Source organism: Zalophus californianus, chromosome 15 (assembly GCF_009762305.2).
Source record: "Zalophus californianus isolate mZalCal1 chromosome 15, mZalCal1.pri.v2, whole genome shotgun sequence".
NCBI classification, from domain to species: Eukaryota; Metazoa; Chordata; class Mammalia; order Carnivora; family Otariidae; genus Zalophus; species Zalophus californianus.
The window spans coordinates 46,579,777-46,600,901 of record NC_045609.1 but is presented as its reverse complement, the minus strand read 5'-3'; the positions used below and the strand labels follow the sequence as shown (position 1 = coordinate 46,600,901).

The 21,125-nt window shown below is 38.0% G+C and overlaps 1 protein-coding gene across 16 annotated transcripts in view; it reads left to right on the top strand.

Moving 5' to 3' along the window:
- The window catches only part of PTPN20 (protein tyrosine phosphatase non-receptor type 20), a 124,475-nt gene that overhangs the window by 36,539 nt on the left and 66,811 nt on the right, over positions 1-21,125 (top strand). For 8 of the 16 annotated variants that reach the window (XR_004819663.1, XM_035724348.1, XM_035724346.1 and 5 more), the window contains 3 exons: positions 6,569-6,651; positions 13,301-13,398; positions 16,023-16,132. Coding sequence is in view for 15 of the 16 variants with exons in the window: in XM_035724348.1 (XP_035580241.1) it covers positions 6,569-6,651; positions 13,301-13,398; positions 16,023-16,132 (291 nt within the window). In the remaining variant the exon portion in view is untranslated. Of the gene's footprint in view, positions 1-6,568; positions 6,652-13,300; positions 13,399-16,022; positions 16,188-21,125 lie in introns of those variants that run through there. The other 8 variants (XM_027594826.2, XM_027594834.2, XM_027594895.2 and 5 more) reach the window with 5 other exon arrangements.

The following is a 21,125-nucleotide window of genomic DNA, read 5'->3' as shown; positions in this document are numbered from 1 at the left end:
CCTTTAGGATTTTGATGGACTCCTGTCTCACGTTTAGGTCTTTCAACCATTTGGAGTCTATTTTTGTGTGTGGTGTAAGGAAATGGTCCAGTGTCATTCTTCTGCATGTGGCTGTCCAATTTTCCCAACACCATTTGTTGAAGAGACTGTCTTTTTTCCATTGGACATTCTTTCCTGCTTTGTCAAAGATTAGTTGACCATAGAGTTGAGGGTCCATTTCTGGGCTCTCGATTCTGTTCCGTTGATCAATGTGACTGTTTTGGTGCCAGTACCATACTGTCTTGATGTTGACAGCTTTGTAATAGAGCTGGAAGTCCGGAATTGTGATGCCGCCAGCTTTGCTTTTCTTTTTCAAGATTCCTCTGGCTATTCGGGGTCTCTTCTGGTTCCATACAAATTTTAGGATTCTTTTTTCCATTTCTTTGGAAAAGGTGGATGGTATTTTGATGGGGATTGCATTGAATGTGTAGATTGCTCTAGGTAGCATTGACATCTTCACAATGTTGGTTCTTCCAATCCATGAGCAGGGAACGTTTTTCCATTTCTTTGTGTCTTCAATTTCTTTCATGAGTATTTTATAGTTTTCTGAGTACAGATCCTTTGCCTCTTTGGTTAAATTTATTCCTAGGTATCTTATGGTTTTGGGTGCAATTGTAAATGGGATCGACTCCTTGATTTGTCTCTCTTCTGTCTTGTTGTTGGTGTATAGGAATGCCACTGATTTCTATGCATTGATTTTATATCCTGCCACTTTACAGAATTCTTGTATGAGTTCCAGCAGTTTTGGGGTGGAGTCTTTTGGGTTTTCCACATACAGTATCATATCATCTGCAAAGAGTGAGAGTTTGACTTCCTCTTGGCCTATTTGGATGCCTTTGATTTCTTTTTGTTGTCTGATTGCTGTGGCTAGGACTTCTAATACTATGTTGAATAGCAGTGGTGAGAGTGGACATCCCTGCCGCGTTCCTGACCTTAGGGGAAAAGCTCTCAGCCTTTCCCCATTGAGAATGATATTCGCTGTAGGTTTTTCATAGATGGCTTTTATGATATTGAGGTATGTACCCTCCATCCCTATACTCTGAAGAGTTTTGATCAAGAAAGGATGCTGTACTTTGTCAAATGCTTTTTCTGCATCTATTGAGAGGATCATAGGATTCTTGTTCTTTCTTTTGTTAATGTATTGTATCACGTTGATTGATTTGCGGATGTTGAACCAGCCTTGCAGCCCAGGGATAAATCCCACTTGGTCATGGTGAATAATCCTTTTAATGTTCTGTTGGATCCTATTGGCTAGTATTTTGGTGAGAATTTTTGCATCCATGTTCATCAAGGATATTGGTCTGTAATTCTCCTTTTTGATGGGGTCTTTGTCTGGTTTTGGGATCAAGGTAATGGTGGCCTCATAAAATGAGTTTGGAAGTTTTCCTTCCATTTCTATTTTTTGGAACAGTTTCAGGAGAATAGGTATTAATTCTTCTCGAAATGTCTGATGGAATTCCCCTGGGAAGCCATCTGGCCCTGGGCTTTTGTTGGGAGATTTTTGATGACTGCTTCAATTTCCTTAGTGGTTATAGGTCTCTTCAGGTTTTCTATTTCTTCCTGGTTCAATTTTGGTAGTTGATACATCTCTAGGAATGCACCCATTTCTTCCAGGTTATCTAATTTGCTGGCATAGAGTGGCTCATAATATGTTCTTATAATTGTTTGTATTTCTTGGGTGTTGGTTGTGATCTCTCCTCTTTCATTCATGATTTTGTTGATTTGGGTCATTTCTCTTTTCTTTTTGATAAGTCTGGCCAGGGGGTTATCCATCTTGTTAATTCTTTCAAAGAACCAGCTCCTAGTTTCGTGGATCTGTTCTACTGTTCTTTTGGTTTCTATTTCATTGATTTCTGCTCTGATCTTTATTATTTCTCTTCTCCTGTTGGGTTTAGGCTTTATTTGCTGTTTTTTTCTCTAGCTCCTTTAGGTGTAGGGTTAGGTTGTGTATTTGAGACCTTTCTTGTTTCTTGAGAAAGGCTTGTATTGCTATATACTTTCCTCTCAGGACTGCCTTTGCTGTATCCCAAAGATTTTGAACAGTTTTGTTTTCATTTTCATTGGTTTCCATGAATTTTTTTAATTCTTCTTTAATTTCCTGGTTGACCCATTCATTCTTTAGTAAGATGCTCTTTAGCCTCCATGTCTTTGAGTTCTTTCCAACATTCCTCTTGTGATTGAGTTCTAGTTTCAAAGCATTGTGGTCTGTAAATATGCAGGGAATAATCCCAATCCTATGGTACCGGTTGAGACCTGATTTGTGACCTAAGATGTGATCAATTCTGGAGAATGTTCCATGGGCACTAGAGAAGAATGTGTATTCCGTTGCTTTGGGATGGAATGTTCTGAATATGTCTGTAAAGTCCATTTGGTCCAGTGTGTCATTTAAAGTCTTTATTTCCTTGTTGATCTTTCGCTTAGATGATCTGTCCATTTCAGTCAGGGGGTGTTAACGTCCCCCACTATTATTGTATTGTTGTCAATGTGTTTCTTTGCTTTTGTTATTAATTGCCTTATATAATTGGCTGTTCCCATGTTAGGGGCATAGGTATTTACAATTGTTAGATCTTCTTGTTGGATAGACCCTTGAAGTTGGATATAGTCCTTCTTCATCTCTTATTACAGTCTTTGTTTTAAAATCTAATTTGTCTGATATAAGGATTGCCACCCCAGCTTTCTTCTGGTGTCCATTAGCATGGTAAATGGTTTTCCAGCCCCTCACTTTCAATCTGGGGGTGTCTTTGGGTCTAAAATGAGTCTCTTGCAGGCAGCATATTGATGGGTCTTGTTTTCTAATCCAGTCTGAAAGCCTGTGTCTTTTGATTGGGGCCTTTAGCCCATTTACATTCAGGGTAACTATTGAAAGGTATGAATTTAGTGCCATTGTATTCCCTGTAGGTGACTGTTACTGTATATTGTCTGTGTTCCTTTCTGATCTATGCTGCTTTTAGGCTCTCTTTTTGCTTAAAGGACCCCTTTCAATATTTCTTTGAGGGCTGGTTTCGTGTTTGCAAATTCCTTTAGTTTTTGTTTGTCCTGGAAGCTTTTTATCTCTCCTTCTATTTTCAATGATAGCCTAGCTGGATATAGTATTCTTGGCTGCATATTTTTCTCATTTAGTGCTCTGAAGATCTCATGCCAGTCCTTTCTGGCCTGCCAGGTCTCTGTGGATAGGGCTCTTGCCAATCTAATGTTTCTACCATTGTAGGTTACATATCTCTTCTCCTGAGCCGCTTTCAGGATTTTCTCTTTGTCTCTGAGACTCGTAAGTTTTACTATTAGATGTCGGAGTGTTGACCTATTTTTATTGATTTTGAGAGGGGTTCTCTGTGCCTCTTGGATTTTGATGCCTGTTTCCTTCCCCAAATTAAGGAAGTTCTCTGCTATTATTTGCTCCAATATACCTTCTGCCCCTCTCTCTCTTTCTTCTTCTTCTGGGATCCCAATTATTCTGATGTTGTTTCATCTTATTGTATCACTTATCTCTCGAATTCTGCCCTCGTGATCCTGTGGTTGTTTCTCTCTCTTTTTCTCAGCCTCTTTTTTTCCCATCATTTCAGCTTCTATATCGCTGATTCTCTCTTCTGCCTCATTTATCCTAGCAGTTAGTGCCCCCGTTTTTGATTGCACCTCATCAATAGCCTTTTTGATTTCGACTTGGTTAGATTTTAGTTCTTTTATTTCTCCAGAAAGGGTTTCTCTAATAACTTCCACACTTTTTTCAAGCCCAGCTGGTATCTTTAAAGTCATGATTCTGAACTCTAGGTCCGACATCGTACTAATGTCAGTATTGAGTACGTCCCTGGCAGAGGGTACTACCTCTTGTTCTTTTTGCTGAGGTGATTTTTTTCGTCTTGTCATTTTGTCCAGAGGAGAATAGATGAATGAGAGAACAGAATGCTAACAGGTTAACAATGTCTCCAGCAAATATACTCTATACAAATCAGAAAAGACCTGAAACCAGGGGACAAGAAAGGAAAGAAAGAAGAGAAAAAAAAAAAAAAGGAAAAAGAAAAAGATAAAAACAAACAAAAACAGAACAAAACAAAACAAAAAAACCAGAATATGATCAAATATGATCAGGCTAGTGCATAGAACAGTGCCATGCACTAGCTTTTGGGAATATTTTGGTCTGTTAGAAGAAAGTGCCTGCTAAAACTTTAAAGGAAGAAAGACTTATTTGTGTTCAAAATAAGGGTTGATACAATGAAAGGATGGAAGATGATTGTAAAGATGAAAATTATAAAAGATTTTATAAAAGGAATTGATAAAATAAGAAGTTGTTTTTAAAAAGAAGATTTTAAAAAAAAGAAAAAAAAAGGGAGAGAATGTGATCAGGCAGGAGACTAGAACAAAGCCATACACTAGTGATTTAGGGTATATTTTGATCTGTTAGAAGAAATTGTATCTCAAAATTTTAAAGAGAGAACAACTTATGCCAAAAATAAGGGTAACTACTATGAAGGGATAAAAATATGACTCTAAAAATGAAAAATAAAAAATTTTTTTACAGAAGGGATTGATAAGATGTTGTTTGAAAAAGGGAAAAAGAAAAATTAAAAAAAAAACAGTTAAAAAATTAACTTTGAAAAACTAATGAATTATGGTAAAAAAGCCATGAATTCTATGTGCAGTATTTCCCTAGCGCTGGAGTTCTCCCGTTCTCCTTGATCGGTAAACTTGGTCTTGGCTTGCTGGCTGTTTGTGCTGATCTTCTGGGGGAGGGGCCTGTTGCCGTGGTTCCCAAATATCTTTGCCAGAGGCGGAATTGCCCTGCCCTTGTGAGTCCGGGCTAAGCAAGCTGCTCCAGTTTGTTCTCAGGAGCTTGTGTTCCCTGCAAGCTCTCGGTACAGCTTTGGAGGACCAGGGTGAAAATGGTGGCCTCCCAATCTCCACCCGGAGGAGCTGAGAACTCGGGGCCCCGCTCCTCAGTGTGCCCCCAGAGAAAAGTAGTCACTCCCGTCTCCCCAGTCTCCGGCCGCACTCCGTGCTCACCCGGCCTGTGACCGAGCGTTTATATATGTCTGGCACCGGACCCCGTGTGGAGTCTCCAAACCCAACAGATCCCTGCAGTGCGCTTCCGCGTCGCTCCTCCAGGGGGAGGAAGGGAGGTCTCCCTGGCTCTGCCGCTTGTTGGGTCCTTGCTGGAGGAGCAGTGGCCTGACTGGGCTGCGGATCGCAGTTTATGGCAACCCCGAGCTGAGAGCACGCGCCTTGGCTCTGTCTCTGCAGCCGGCTTCCCTGCTCTGATACCTGGGAGCTCTGCTGCACTCAGGCACCCCCGGTCTTTCTGTGACCCCGAGGGTTCTGAGACCACACTGTCCTGTGAGGGTTCCACCCTCCGCTTAGCCACTGGAGCGACGTCCCTCAGCGGAGCCGACTTCTAAAGGTTCCGATTTTGTGCTCTGCTGCTCTATCACTTGCCAGAAGCGGCCGACGGAGGCCCCCTTCCCCGCCGTCTCTCCTCCCGAATATCGCCTCGGATTCACTTCTCCGCACATCCTACCTTCCAGAAAGTGGTCGCTTTTCTGTTCAGAGAGTTGTTGCTACTCTCTTCTTCGATCTCCTGTTGAGTTCGTAGGTGTTCAGAATGGTTTGATCCCTATCCAGCTGAAATCCTGAGACCAGACGAAATCCAGGTCTCCTACTCCTCTGCCATCTTGCTCTGCCCCACTCACGTTAGTTTTGATACGTTGTTTTTTCATTGATATTTCAGAATATATACATATAAAATTAACTCGTGTTATAATAGTTCACAGTTTCTTTTTGTCCTTTTTAACACATTAACGAATGACCTTTTTCCTTTCCAAAGTATATGTTTACTATATTTTTTTACTATATTTGTATTGTTGATTTTGTAATATGCCGTGTCACAAAATTTCTAAACCATAATAGTTAGGGCTGCCATGATATAGGGAATAATACTCTGAAAGCTTGTTCTATGATCAGAGAAAACTATCTCCTTTGCCTTCTATCTGAAATATTCTGAGCAGTGAAAATAACAGGTTAGCAATGATCCTATAATAAAAGCAGCAATGACTTTCTTAGGGAGGATTCATATTTTATTCTTCAATAAAGCCTGAAATGACTTTCTATATACATTAACATATTGCTAATTTATTTATTGTTAATAATTCAGGAAGTTAAAGTGAGATTTATGTAACACACTGTTCTTTATCTAAGAAGTAGGCCTTGAAAAACAGAATTATCTTATGTGATATCCAGTGCATGGATTCTGGAAGTTGTGTATATTTAGGATTTACCTGAAGAGTAATACAGAAGTAGGAACAAAGGGACCGCTCAAAAATTAACTTCCTGAGGATGATCCTAGAAGAAGGATCATGTTTGCTGTGTTATTTTTTTAAAGCAGGGAGAAAAGTGATTAATATAGGAGATAAAGATGAGATGACTGTACAATAGGAGAAGTAGGTGAACATTCCCTTTGTGTAGCTTGGGTTTTCTCATTAAGGCACAACCTTTCTCTGTGTAGCCCTTTTTATTTGATCAATTCTTCCCTTCTCTTTTTCAGGAAAAAATAAGAAGGTACCTGACTGTGATGAGACTTTGTCTTCATCAAGTGAGGAAAAAACACCTAAGTCAATGACTCATGAGGTAAAACTAGAAGAGGGATCTCTGCTAAATGATTGTGGCTACTGTGTAATCACAAGAGTAAGCTCTCTAAGGCACAGGGGTCTATTTTGTTCTCCTTAGCACACTAATTCTCAGTTCTCTGTCCCTCTGATGTTGAAGACAACCAAAATAGCAATTTGAAAGAATGGAACTCTTTGCAACTCTAAAGAAAACCTCTTGGTACTATTCTGGAAATTTTACTTATTTTGGCATCAATTTCATTTTGTGCTACTAACAGAGATACAAAATGAATTTCATATAAAATTTGAAGCACCTTTAGATATATTGATTGATGGAATTTTTAAATGATAGAGACAGCATGGTGCAGTGTGTCTAAACTATGGAAAGGTAGAGAGTTGGGAAAATCTGGGGCAAACACTCTCACCTTGACATGTGTCTCCTTCCTTGTGGAGATAACTGCCAGGATTAGAGCACAAAAAGAGCAATGCATTTTCATCATGTGGGTGGCTTGCATTTTTTTCTCTTATCTACTGGAGCTTTGGGACTGCCATCGTGTTGCTGTACTCAGACTCACATTCTATTCTGTAGGTTCCAGCGTTACTAGAGATCAGAGTAAGTACCAAGAACAGATACCGCTTCTCCCATTTTCCAGTTTGACTGCCCTCTCCACCCAGGACTGACAGTCATGCTGCTGCTTTGAAGGGATCTCTCATTTAGGAATGTGCTGCATCGAGCCTGCCTACCATCACATCTCTGGTTGTCAGTCTCTGATTCTGAATGTACTGCTGGGCTCTCAGCCCCACTGTTGATACTTTTCTCTGATCAGAATGATTTTGTACTTGAAAGAGAGATAATTTCAAAGTGAGCACTTTCATAGAATGTCCATACTTGACTCCCTTCTAGAACTAAATACATTTTATTGTTTGTTTTCCCCTATATTTTATGGCTTGGCCTATCTAGGATGAATTTTGATATGCTTTAAAGTTTCATTTTAGAAAAGAGTATCTTAGAGAACATTTCTGGATGGTTTTTAGAGTAACATGTTGGGAAAACCAGCTGATTTTACCGGGATTTGCTTTTCTTAACATTTCATGAATTAATTTGATGTTATAACCACTTGATGCCCTTTCAGTTATGATGCTATCCCTAGGAATTATCTAGACTCAGACTTATAGATGATTAGATTTGGAAGCTAGGTCAAGACATTTTTATTCCAACACTCATTTTAGAGGTGAAGAAACTAAGTCCCAGAGAGCTGAAATGATTTGTCTCTGATCATACAGCTCTTCAATCACAGCAAAGACTAGAAACCAGGCTCCTGTCTCCTAGTATTACTGCTTTCACTTTGTCCTCGTATGTCCTTGGCATATATATGCAGTGCAGAAAAGCTAACTTAAGTTCCTCAGAAAAAGTCATTTGACTCTTTCTTTAATTTGACATTAATTTGATTCATTGAGCAGTCTCCAAAAAGACCTGACATCTTGGTAATTTGGTATATTTCTCCTTGCTCCTTCTTAACGTTGTTAGCCAAATCACATTTCACTCAATCAAAGACATATTAGAGTCCTAAGTGAGGCTTTAATTTGAATTGCAGCCATCTAAAGCAGTTTGCTTCTTGGGTAAATGTAATCAAGTTGATTTTAAAGTGTGACTTGAAATATGTCTCAGGTTTAAATTATGGTAGGAATTCTCGCCCAGGTGATGTCACTTTTTCTTAGTAACTGAGTTGTAAGAAAATGGCTTTTTAAACATGTCTTGTTGGAGATGAGAGGGATTGTATTGGTGCAATAGTACTATTCTCTTTCTTTTCCTCCATCCCATTTTATTCATAATCTTCACATTCCTTTTTAATTCTCCCGAAATTAGTGTTTAAGGATTTGTTTTACCAATTAGTGTTGATAAACTAGTTTTCAGAACTAGGCAAACTCTGTAGACCTCATTCAATTTGTTGGTCATCTGTGTAGTTTAATGAGAAGAAATCTTTGGGGGACACCCTTGATTTATTTTTTAAGATTTAATTTTTTTTTTAAGATTTTACTTATTTATTTGTCAGAGAGAGAGAGAAAGAGAGAGAGAGCGAGCACGAGCAGGGGGAGTGGCAGGCAGAGGGAGAAGCAGGCTCCCGGCTAAGCAAGGAGCCTGATGCGGGACTTGATTCCAGGACCTTGGGACCTGAGCCAAAGGCAGACGCTTAATCAACTGAGCCACCTAGGTGTCCCTTCCCTTGATGTTTTATTTTTTTATTTTTTTAAAAGATTTTATTTATTTATTTGACAGAGAGAGAGAGAGACAGCGAGAGAGGGAACACAAGCAGGGGGAGTGGAGGAGGGAGAAGCAGGTTTCCCGCGGAGCAGGGAGCCCAATGCAGGGCTCAAACCCAGGACTCCGGGATCATGACCTGAGCCGAAGGCAGACGCTTAATGACTGAGCCACCCAGGTGCCCCTCCCTTGATGTTTTAAAGTAAAAGAATTAAAGTACCCAGAGTAACACTAACAAAAGAGAACTAATGTAGCTATAGTAATATCAGACAAAAAGACTTAAAAGTATAAAGTATTTAGCTTTAGAGGTCACTATATGATACTAAAAGGTTTAGTTCACAAGGAAGATATAAAATTCTAAATTTATAAGCACCAGAATATGTAAATCAGTATTGGACAGAATTACAAGAAGTAATTGATAAATTCACTATGATAGTGGACCATTTAAAAAGATATCTTTTATTAAAAGAATAGACAATAGTTAAGAGTATAGAAGTATAAAAAAATTATCCAGATAGATAGAACAAACATATCTATAGAACTTGCATCCAAAAGTTAGAGAACATACATTCTTTTCAAGCATACATGGACCATTTATAAAAATTTACCATGTACCAAATCAAAATATATCTCAACCAATTTCAAATAATCTTTATAGTACTGACTGTGGCCTCTGACATAAGAAATTCAGTTGGAAGTCAACCACAAATAGATAAAACACACTCAAGACATACTCAAAACTCATGGGTCAAAGAAGAGGTCATAATGGAAATTTAAAATATTTATAATAGAATAAATACAAAATTACAGTATATAAAAATGTGTGGTTTTCTCATTATGCAGTAGTTAGCACATGTATACCAAATACCAAATTATCTACCATAGTAGATTACACCATTACATTTACAATGGTACCAGCTATAAAGTATGTAAGAGTCAATCTAAGAAAAGGTATGAATTACTTTTCTTGAGAATATTTAAAAATATTTTGTTGTTATAGCTACATCATATTAGTGGATAATAAGTCTTAATGACTGAAGAAAATAGTTATCCCTAATTTATTTATTTATATTTTTAGAGATTGATTTATTTATTTTAGAGAGAGAGAGTGGGAGGAGGGGCAGAGTGAGAGGGAGAGGGAGGGAGAGAACGTCCTGCAGACTCCCCACTGAGCATGGAGCCTGCGGTGGGGCTCAAGACCACAACCCTGAGATCATGACCTGAGTTGAAATCAAGAGCTGGATGCCCAACCCACTGAGCCACCCAGGGTCCTAGTTATCCCTAATTTAAACTACAAAAGGAGTTTAACTTAATTTCAATAAAATTTCAAAGTGTGTGTGTGTGTGTGTGTGTGTGTGTGTGTGTGTGTGTGAGATTTGATCAGCTGATTAAAAATATTTTGGGAAAATAGGAAGTCAAAAATAGGCAAGACAGTATTAGGAAAGGAAGCAAGAATATATATGTGGTGGAGGGGCCACTGGCACTGCAGGTTGTCCAGGCTTATTATAAAGCTATATAGGAATTAAATAAATGTGGTAATACATTAGGAAGTGGCAAATAAGACCAATGAAACTGCATAGAAATTCCAGAAAACCCATACACATATGGGAACTTTTTATGTGACAGGTGACATTGTAAATTTCTACAGTGGTCTGCTCAGTTAATGGTGTGATACAATTGTTTATTTCAATAGGACAAATAAAATGCATTACTACCTGTGAGTAAAGATGAACAGAACCTTTTCTTCCCATTGAGGAAATGATCTTGTGTTAGCCTTCCAGGACCCTGTTTCTCTGAAAACCTGATAAAGGTGGGCTCTCAGCTATGTTACCAGGCGCATTGGTTATGGTAAAAATGACCCCTGGACTGGGAGGATTATGACCAGGACAATAATGTCTTGTTGAGAGTACAAATGGGGTGAATGTGGGAATCCCCTTGCTGTGAGCCTGAGGTTAGGTTCATGAATTATTATAAGAGATACTGGTTCCTGTGTAACTTGAGGTTTCTAAGCCAGGGGGACTTAGGTACACACCCATCTGGTCTCATTGCATCGCACCTGAGCTTACACTAGAATGCTGTTAGGACTCCTGATGAGGGCAAGTCTAAGGCTGTCCTGCTGACATGTGACTCTTCACCTGTATCCTTTTGCAAAGCTCATCTGATACCCGGTGTGGCCTACTGGATCTTGTGAATGTCCAGTAGAATACAAGATCACTGTTGATGGTTGAGCAGAGTGGGCAGGGTACACTTTACACTGAAATTGAATCTAGGTGAATTAAATCCCCAAATATTAAAAGCAAATGTTAAAAAATTTTGTAAAAATATTTGAGAGTTGGTATTTATCTTACTCGCATAGGGAAGGACTTTTTAATAATTTTTCTTTTAATTTTTATTTTTCTACTTATTTTCATTTGAGTATAGTTGAAATACAATGTTACATTAGTTTCTGGTGTCCGACACAGTGATGCAGCAACTCTGTATCTTGGGGAGTATGCTCAGCACAAGAAAGGACTTCTTATGTTTTATATATTACTCAAAATGGCAATTAGCTAATCCACTAGAATTTAATATATTTAGCAAACTACTACTAAAATATAAGTTAACTTTATATTTCAAGTAATCCTCATTCATGTTAGGCTAAAAACTTAGTAAGTTATGTTTTGACTTGTTCAGCCAAATGAATACGCTTGGTAAGAGTGCTGGGTAGTTGTTTAGATCTTTCCATTAACATACTTATCTTTTTTTTAAATAATTTTTTATTGTTATGTTAGTCACCATACATTACATCATTAGTTTTTGATGTAGTGTTCCATGATTCATTGTTTGTGCATAACACCCAGTGCTCCACGCAGAACGTGCCCTCTTTAATACCCATCACCAGGCTAACCCATCCCCCCACCCCCTCCCCTCTAGAACCCTCAGTTTGTTTTTCAGAGTCCATCGTCTCTTATGGTTCGTCTCCCCCTCCGACTTACTCCCGTGCTTGTTTCTAAAATTGATTGTGTTTGGGTCCATGTTCTGAAATGATGGCTGTATGTATTCCCATAAGAGGTATTCCAGGTCTAAGAAGTTTCATGGAATAAGCAAAACACACACACAAGTGCACGTGTAAACATATTAGCAAGAGGGGAAAGATTAAGAAGTTCTACACAGTCAGAGTCGTCAAAAGACACTTCAGAAAAGATGAAAAGACATGGTATGATATGGGCTATGGCTTGAGATGTGGCATGAGAAATAGGTATAAGATGAGGGTGGTCAGTTAGGCAGAGGCCAGACCATGGAAGGCTGCCTGGACTTTGGATCTGCTGTTTTTTTGCTCAGTATGCTTCCCTTTCTCTTTGTTTAGCTTTTCCTTTTGTTTTTTAGGTACAGGGCAGTTATGTATTACCATACTCTCTTACTGCATTAACACCACCAACTGTAATTTGTATGTTTGCTTGTGTATTTTCTTTCTCCTCATGAGAATATATGTGCTCCGCAAGGGCAGAACACACACTTCTCTTGTTCATTGTTTTATCCATAGCACTTAGAGCAGTATCTGTGCATACTAGGTCCTCAGAAAAGAATTGTCAAATGAATGGATTAATTGAAGCAGAATTACTGAATCTTTATTTTAATGTGATTTTTTTTCCCTCTACACTCAATTTTTTTTTTTTTTTTTAATAATGCAGGACTCTGAATGCAACAGAATGGACTGAAGTCTATGGGGCAGTACAAAATCTCATGGCAGAGACAGAATTACTGGGTTAGATTATATAAGCACTAAAATAAAGAAAAGGGGAGTATGTCAGAGGGGGAGACGAACCATGAGAGATGATGGACTCTGAAAAACAAACTGAGGGTTCTAGAGGGGAGGGGGGTAGGGGGATGGGTTAGCCTGGTGATGGGCATTGAGGAGGGCACGTTCTGCATGGAGCACTGGGTGTTATGAACAAACAATGAATCATGGAACACTGCACCAAAAACTAATGATGTAATATATGGTGATTAACATAACAATAAAAAAATAAAAAAAAAAAGATAGTGCTAAGAATTTTGTGTTTACAGTAAACCACATGTGATAAGTACTCATTATAAGGGTCTTCTCTGGGCAACAGTGATAAGTTTTTTTAATTGAAAATGAAGCTTATCTTTATCAACTTTTAGAAAATAACTTGAGTGATTCAATAAAAATTCACTTGTGTGTGCATAGTACTTTATACTCTGTTTTGACAGATTGTAAAATATTTAATGGGGAGCAATACATTTCAGGTGATTTTCTAGAAGTGAAAATCACACTGTGATTGTGGTTTTAATTCTATTATTGAAGACTTTATTGCTCTTTTTAAGAAGCTATAGAAATCATATTTCTTTTAAACTATACATTCCTAAAATCATAGCCATAATTTTCTTTTCTTTCTTATTCCCGTAGGTTTTGGAAAATGCAGATAGCTCAGGGAAAGTAAACCGCTCTGTTCAGAATTTCCAACGCAGTAATTACGATGATCTTTTTAAAGATGCTACAGAAAGGTATAACCAATATGCTTATTTAGTGAGCTTTCTGTCTATTCATGCTCATAGCCCTGTCAGTGGAGACAGTGAATAACGGCCCTCAAATGTTTGATTAGTTTCTCAAGAGATAATTCTTTGTAGTAAGTACAACCTGATTTGGCTAGAAATTGGATGTATTTATGATCTCATAAATATGGTATTAACACAAGAAGAAGATACTCCTAAAGAATTTAATTTCTCTGTCATCTCAAGAATTATACAGTTCCAGAGTCTTTGTAAATGTGTTGGGAGCTTTGGAGAGGGCAGTATACTTGAGGTAAGGTAAAGCACAGGACACAATTCTGCTAGAAATTATATAGGTTTCCAAGAAAGAAAATAATGTGCTAGAAACAGTAGAACTGTTAGCATGGTGAATTCTTGGCACTATATATGAAAACATTTAAAGAACCAAGAGAAAATAAATTTCGATTAGAAAAATAAAAACAATAGCATTCATGCTTATAAGATGTTCAAATTTAGGTGTTATATGCAAAATCATATCAAAGAAGAGAACATTTTAATGAGCCATATTTCCAGAGGTTTATAAGTAATATTAGCTGTAGTCACTGGAATAGCACCGCATAATAATGTATATAGTATAAAACTTGCATATACAACTTTCAAAAATGCACTGAACAAATAAGAATTCAAAAGGCATTTTGAGATCCTATTATATGCTAATAGTATAGACCAATTATTAGATGCTAATTATATACTAAGCACTGTATACAAATGCAAAATATTACACAGTTCTTGCCCTTTAGTTTATATAATTTAATTAGAGAAACAGATATGTAAAAGACAAATTTAAATACAATGTAATAAGTATTATTATAGAGCCAAAGTCCAAGGATTGTGAATACAGAAGACAGAAATATGCATGGGGGGAGTTTCTCACCAGCTTCTTTGAATAAAAAATATTTAGGTTGGATTTAGGGTCTTAAATAAGTAGAAATCTAGCAGGGGAAAAGGGAGGGGAGAAAATGTCAAGCTGGGGGAAGAAGTTTGAACAAAGATAAGAAGTTGTGAAAATATCTACCAGCTTCTTTGAATAAAAAATATTTAGGTTGGATTTAGGGTCTTAAATAAGTAGAAATCTAGCAGGGGAAAAGGGAGGGGAGAAAATGTCAAGCTGGGGGAAGAAGTTTGAACAAAGATAAGAAGTTGTGAAAATATCTTATTAATGGTGAGAAATGTTATGTGTTAAGAGCTGTAGGGTACTTGTGAATTGGAATGCCAGGAAGCTTGAGAAGATAAAGAGGTAGAGCCAAAAATATAATGTGGGCCAGAGTGTGAAGGAACTTGATATACGTGAAACCAAGGAGTGCATATTTTAGTCAGTTTGTTAGAATAAAAAGGAAGTACAGATGGAATTTTTCTTGTATTAATGCATATATCCGTCTACCCGTCTAGGAAGAGGAGGGCGGGTAGCAAGGTGGATGATATCTGGTAAGAAATGGGGAACAATTAGATATTTATAGTAATCCAAAAAAAGATGAGAAGGAGAAAGAATAAGAAACTTGAAATGACTCATGGAAGCAAAAGAAAAAGGCGTTTATTTTGTTAAGGTTAAAGCATAAGATGCACAAAAGAGATTAGTAGGGCTGACAATGAAAAAGTAGGAAGGGGCCAGATTGCCAGTAACTTAAACTTCTGTGAGGGACCTGGGTTTTTCCTGAAGTTGGTGGGCAGGTAGAATTAAATTTGAATTTAGGGAGAGTTTTCTCTAGACATCGGAGATTAGAACCAGAAATCACATTCGGAGGCTTCTGTTAAGTAGGGGTGCAAATGAAAGTGCAACAAGTAAATGGAATAGTGAGAAGCTGGAAAGGAACAGACAGAGAGTGTGGCTAGTATTTGAAAGGAAAATCTGTTAAGAGATAGAAAGTTGAAAAGGGTTTCTAATTTTAAGATCAGGGTGAATCAAGTATTCTTATGTTATGGAAGAATTTTTACATAGGGGAGATTAATTATGTAAATAAGAAAGGATAATTTTAGAAAAAGTGTCTAGGAGACAGAAGGCACGGAGTTGAATATGGAAGGATTAATTCTGATCAGGGAGAAAGTAAGGAATAATCGAAAATGTTGATGTATCCAAGTACACATTTTAAAAAAGTAAGTTGAATGTGTTCTTGCTTTCTGGCTTACATTTTCTAGAAGGGGCTACATTTTTACAAAGGCAGAGCATTAAGATAGGGTCTACATGAGGATGGTGGTTCAGAATTAGCTGCCGTGGGAGAAAGGTAGAGGAAACTCAACAGGGACATACTAGTGTTTTACAGATGGCTTTCTGTTGATATTGGAAACCCCAGTGACCTCAGTACTTTTTCCCCACAGCCAGGGTAAAGGAGGCTAGTTGATCCAAGATGGCTAGTTTGCAAGCCAGGCAAATGTGGGAAGAGATGGAGTTTGTGATCAGACGTTGGGACTTGGGAATGATCTCTGGAAGTGGGCCAGCTCCAGGGGCTGACAACAGAAGTACATAGCTGAACTAAAATGGAGATGAATGTCAACTGAATAATTAATATAAATTATCAGAGATTCTTTCATGAAATGTATATATTCTTTGAATCCATGAACAAATACATAAATTTCTTTTCTAGTGAGAGTGAGAGCATATTGGCCACCGGTGGCTCCTTTCTAAGAGACAAGTGGAGCAGTGAGGATGAAGAGCTTGCAGGGCCATCCCAGACTGTCCCTCCTCAGCTTCCTGGTAGGACTTCATCCTATTTCTATTAGCACATTCTTGAAGAGGATATATTTCAGAGGTATGAACAAAGAAATTTCTAATATGAATGGAGGAAAGAGCTAAGAAAAACTTTTTTAGATGGGGAAGCAGGGTTTCCTAGGATTTTTTTTAAGAATGAAGAAAATGCTCCACACCCCACCTTCGTAAGGGCAAATATCTCCCTTTCTTTAAATATTTTAATATATCAAACATGTCAATTTAATAAAATGAGCTATTTATATTTTCTTATACTAGGAATTACAGATTTGTATAGACTAGCATATGACCTGCTTCCTCATTTTCTTAATTTGTTGCACAGTATACTTTATAAGTAAAATAGGAACCTTTTTTTGATTACACATATGTTGTAAGGAAAAAAGAAAATACAAATATGTATAAAAAATCATAATAGTGAAGAATATTCAAAATTTTGTGTGTATATTTACATTTGTATATAGTGTAAACATAAATATAACCATGAACATATCTAGATTTATACATATATAAATTATAAATATAAAAACATATACATTTCTCTATACGTAAAATTTCTGTGTGTGAGGTTGAGGAATCTCATACCTCAAAAAACCTTGGAGCTAGAGAGGATTATAGAGATCATGCATTTCAACCTTAGATCAAGTGCCAGAATAATCTTCTCTAATGACTTTTTTAAATTTAGAAAATGTCAAATCTAATTAAGGCAATCTCACACTGTGTAATTATTAAAATACAGGTCTGACACAAAAATAGTTTACAAGAAAATACTTTTTAAATACTGAAGTATAATTTACATATGGTAAAATTCATCCTTTTAGCATACAGTTCTGTGAGATTAGACAAAGGTCTACCACCACCATCAAGATACAGTGCATTTCCTTCACGCTTCATATTTTCTAGTATGCTCTTTTGTGGTTGGTCATCCCCTCATCCCACCACCAGCACCTGGCAACCAGTAATCTGATTTTGTTTGTTCTTGTTAGTTTTGTCTTTTCCAAAGTGTCAGATAAATAGAATCATAAATATGTTGCCTTTTGAGTGCCACTTCTTTCACTTAGAGTAATGCTTGATATTTGTTTCCACCATTGCTTTTGTTGGTATTTAGTTTTCTTTTCTGAATAGTATTCCATTGTATGGCTGTACCAGTTTATCCATTCAACAGTGGAGGGACATTTGGGTGTTTCCACATTTTGACAATTATGAATAAAAGCACTACAAACATTCACATACTGGTTTTGTGTAAATCTACTTTTCCATTTCTTTAGGGTAAATATATTAGGAGTGGGATTTCTGAGTCATAAGTATATAATTGATAGACTGTTTTCCAAAGAGGCTGTACCTGTATGCATTTTATCTTTTTTCCTCCTACTCTTTTCTTTTTGTGTTTCAGTTTAAGGTAATTTTTATGAACTCATCTGCCAATTTATTGACTCTTTCCTCAGCTTTGTTAGTCTACTAACAAATAAGCCCATTTGAAAACATTCTTTAGCTCTCTTACAAAGTATGTATGTATGTATGTATGTATGTATGTATGTATGTATTTCAGAGACAGAGAGTGCACTCACAAGCCAGCATGAGTGAGGGTTAGGGGAAGAGGGAGAGGGAGAAGCAGGCTCCTGGCTCAGCGGGGAGCCCTGCGTGGGGCTTGATCCCAGGACCCTAAGGTATGACCTGAGCTGAAGGCAGACTGAGCCACCCAGGTACCCATCTTACAAAGTTTTTTATTGAGAAAACTTCCATTTGACTTTATCTTATAATTTCCATCTCTGTTCAAATTCCCTATCTGTTCATGCATTTTGTCCACCTTTTCCATAAGAGCTTAAACATATTAATCATAGTTATTTAGAATTCCCTCTCTCATGATTTTAACACATGGGTCATTTCTAAGTTTTTTCTGTAGAATTGCCTTGGTTTTTTTTTTTAAATTTTTTTAGTGTTATGTTAATCACCATAAATTACATCATTAGTTCTTGATGTAGTGTTCCATGATTCATTGTCTGTGCATAACACCCAGTGCTCCACGCAGAATGTGCCCCCTTTAATACCCATCACCAGGCAAACCCATCGCCCCACCCTCCTCCCCTCTAGAACCCTCAGTTTGTTTTTCAGAGTCCATTGTCTCTCATGATTCGTCTCCCCCTCCAACTTACTCCCCTTCATTCTTCCCCTCCTGCTATCTTCTTCTTTTTCTTTTTTCTTAACATATGTTGCATTATTTGTTTCAGAAGTACAGATCTGTGGTTCAACAGTCTTGCACAATTCACAGCGCTCACCATAGCACATACCCTCCCCAATGTCTATCACCCAGCCACCCCATCCCTCCCACCCCCCCCACCACTCCAGCAACACTCACTTTGTTTCCTGAGATTAAGAATTCCTCATATCAGTGAGGTCATATGATACATGTCTTTCTCTGATTGACTTATTTCACTCAGCATAACACCCTCCAGTTCCATCCACGTTGTTGCAAATGGCAAGATCTCATTCCTTTTGATGGCTGCATAATATTCCATTGTGTATATATACCACCTCTTCTTTATCCATTCATCTGTCGATGGACATCTTGGCTCTTTCCACAGTTCGGCTATTGTGGACATTGCTGCTATAAACATTGGGGTGCATGTACCCCTTCGGATCCCTACATTTGTATCTTTGTGGTAAATACCCAGTAGTGCAATTGCTGGATCATATGGTAGATCTATTTTCAACTGTTTGAGGAACCTCCATACTGTTTTCCAGAGTGGGTTGCACCAGCTTGCATTGCCACCAACAGTGTAGGAGGGTTCCCCTTTCTCCGCCTCCCTGCCAACATCTGTCGTTTCTTGACTTGTTAATTTTAGCCATTCTGACGGGTGTGAGGTGGTTTCTCACTGAGGTTTTGATTTGGATTTCCCTGATGCCGAGCGATGTGGAGCACTTTTTCATGTGTCTGTTGGCCATTTGGATGTCTTCTTTGGAAAAATGTCTGTTCATGTCTTCTGCCCATTTCTTGATTGGATCATTTGTTCTTTGTGTGTTGAGTTTCATAAGTTCTTTATAGATTTTGGATACTAGCCCTTTATCTGATATGTCATTTGCAAATATTTTCTCCCATTCTGTCGGTTGTCTTTTGGTTTTGTGCACTGTTTCTTTTGCTGTGCAGAAGCTTTTTATCTTGATGAAATCCCAATAGCTCATTTTTGCCCTTGCTTCCCTTGCCTTTGGCGATGTTTCTAGGAAGAAGTTGCTGCAGCTGAGGTCGAAGAGGTTGCTGCCTGTGTTCTCCTTTAGGATTTTGATGGACTCCTGTCTCACGTTTAGGTCTTTCAACCATTTGGAGTCTATTTTTGTGTGTGGTGTAAGGAAATGGTCCAGTGTCATTCTTCTGCATGTGGCTGTCCAATTTTCCCAACACCATTTGTTGAAGAGACTGTCTTTTTGCCATTGGACATTCTTTCCTGCTTTGTCAAAGATTAGTTGACCGTAGAGTTGAGGGTCCATTTCTGGGCTCTCGATTCTGTTCCATTGATCGACGTGTCTGTTTTTGTGCCAGTACCATACTGTCTTGATGTTGACAGCTTTGTAATAGAGCTGGAAGTCCGGAATTGTGATGCCGCCAGCTTTGCTTTTCTTTTTCAAGATTCCTCTGGCTATTCGGGGTCTCTTCTGGTTCCATACAAATTTTAGGATTCCTTGTTCCATTTCTTTGAAAAAGTGGATGGTATTTTGATGGGGATTGCGTTGAATGTGTAGATTGCTCTAGGTAGCACTAACATCTTCACAGTGTTTGTTCTTCCAATCCATGAGCATGGAACACTTTTCCATTTCTTTGTGTCTTCTTCAATTTCTTTCATGAGTATTTTTTTTAAATTTTTTTATTGTTATGTTAATCACCATATATTACATCATTTGTTTTGGTGTAGTGTTCCATGATTCATTGTTTGTTCATAACACCCAGTGCTCCATGCAGAATGTGCCCTCTTTAATACCCATCACCAGGCTAACCCATCCCCCTACCTCCTCCCCTCTAGAAACCTCAGTTTGTTTTTCAGAGTCCATCATCTCTCCTGGTTCGTCTCCCCCTCTGACTTACTCCCCTTCATTCTTCCTCTTTCATGAGTATTTTATAATTTTCTGAGTGCAGATCCTTTGCCTCTTTGGTTAAATTTATTCCTAGGTATCTTATGGTTTTGGGTGCAACTGTAAATGGGATTGACTCCTTGATTTGTCTCTCTTCTGTCTTGTTGTTGGTGTATAGGAATGCCACTGATTTCTATGCATTGATTTTATATCCTGCCACTTTACAGAATTCTTGTATGAGTTCTAGCAGTTTTGGGGTGGAGTCTTTTGGGTTTTCCACATACAGTATCATATCATCTGCAAAGAGTGAGAGTTTGACTTCCTCTTTGCCGATTTGGATGCCTTTGATTTCTTTTTGTTGTCTGACTGCTGTGGCTAGGACTTCTAATACTATGTTGAATAGCAGTGGTGATAGTGGACATCTCTGCCGCGTTCCTGACCCTAGGGGAAAAGCTCTCAGCTTTTCCCCATTGAGAGCAATATTTGCTGTAGGTTTTTCATAGATGGCTTTTATGATATTGAGGTATGTACCCTCCATCCCTATACTCTGAAGAGTTTTGATCAAGAAAGGATGCTGTACTTTGTCAAATGCTTTTTCTGCATCTATTGAGAGGATCATAGGATTCTTGTTCTTTCTTTTGTTAATGTATTGTATCACGTTGATTGATTTGCGGATGTTGAACCAGCCTTGCAGCCCAGGGATAAATCCCACTTGGTCATGGTGAATAATCCTTTTAATGTTCTGTTGGATCCTATTGGCTAGTATTTTGGTGAGAATTTTTGCATCCATGTTCATCAAGGATATTGGTCTGTAATTCTCCTTTTTGATGGGGTCTTTGTCTGGTTTTGGGATCAAGGTAATGGTGGCCTCATAAAATGAGTTTGGAAGTTTTCCTTCCATTTCTATTTTTTGGAACAGTTT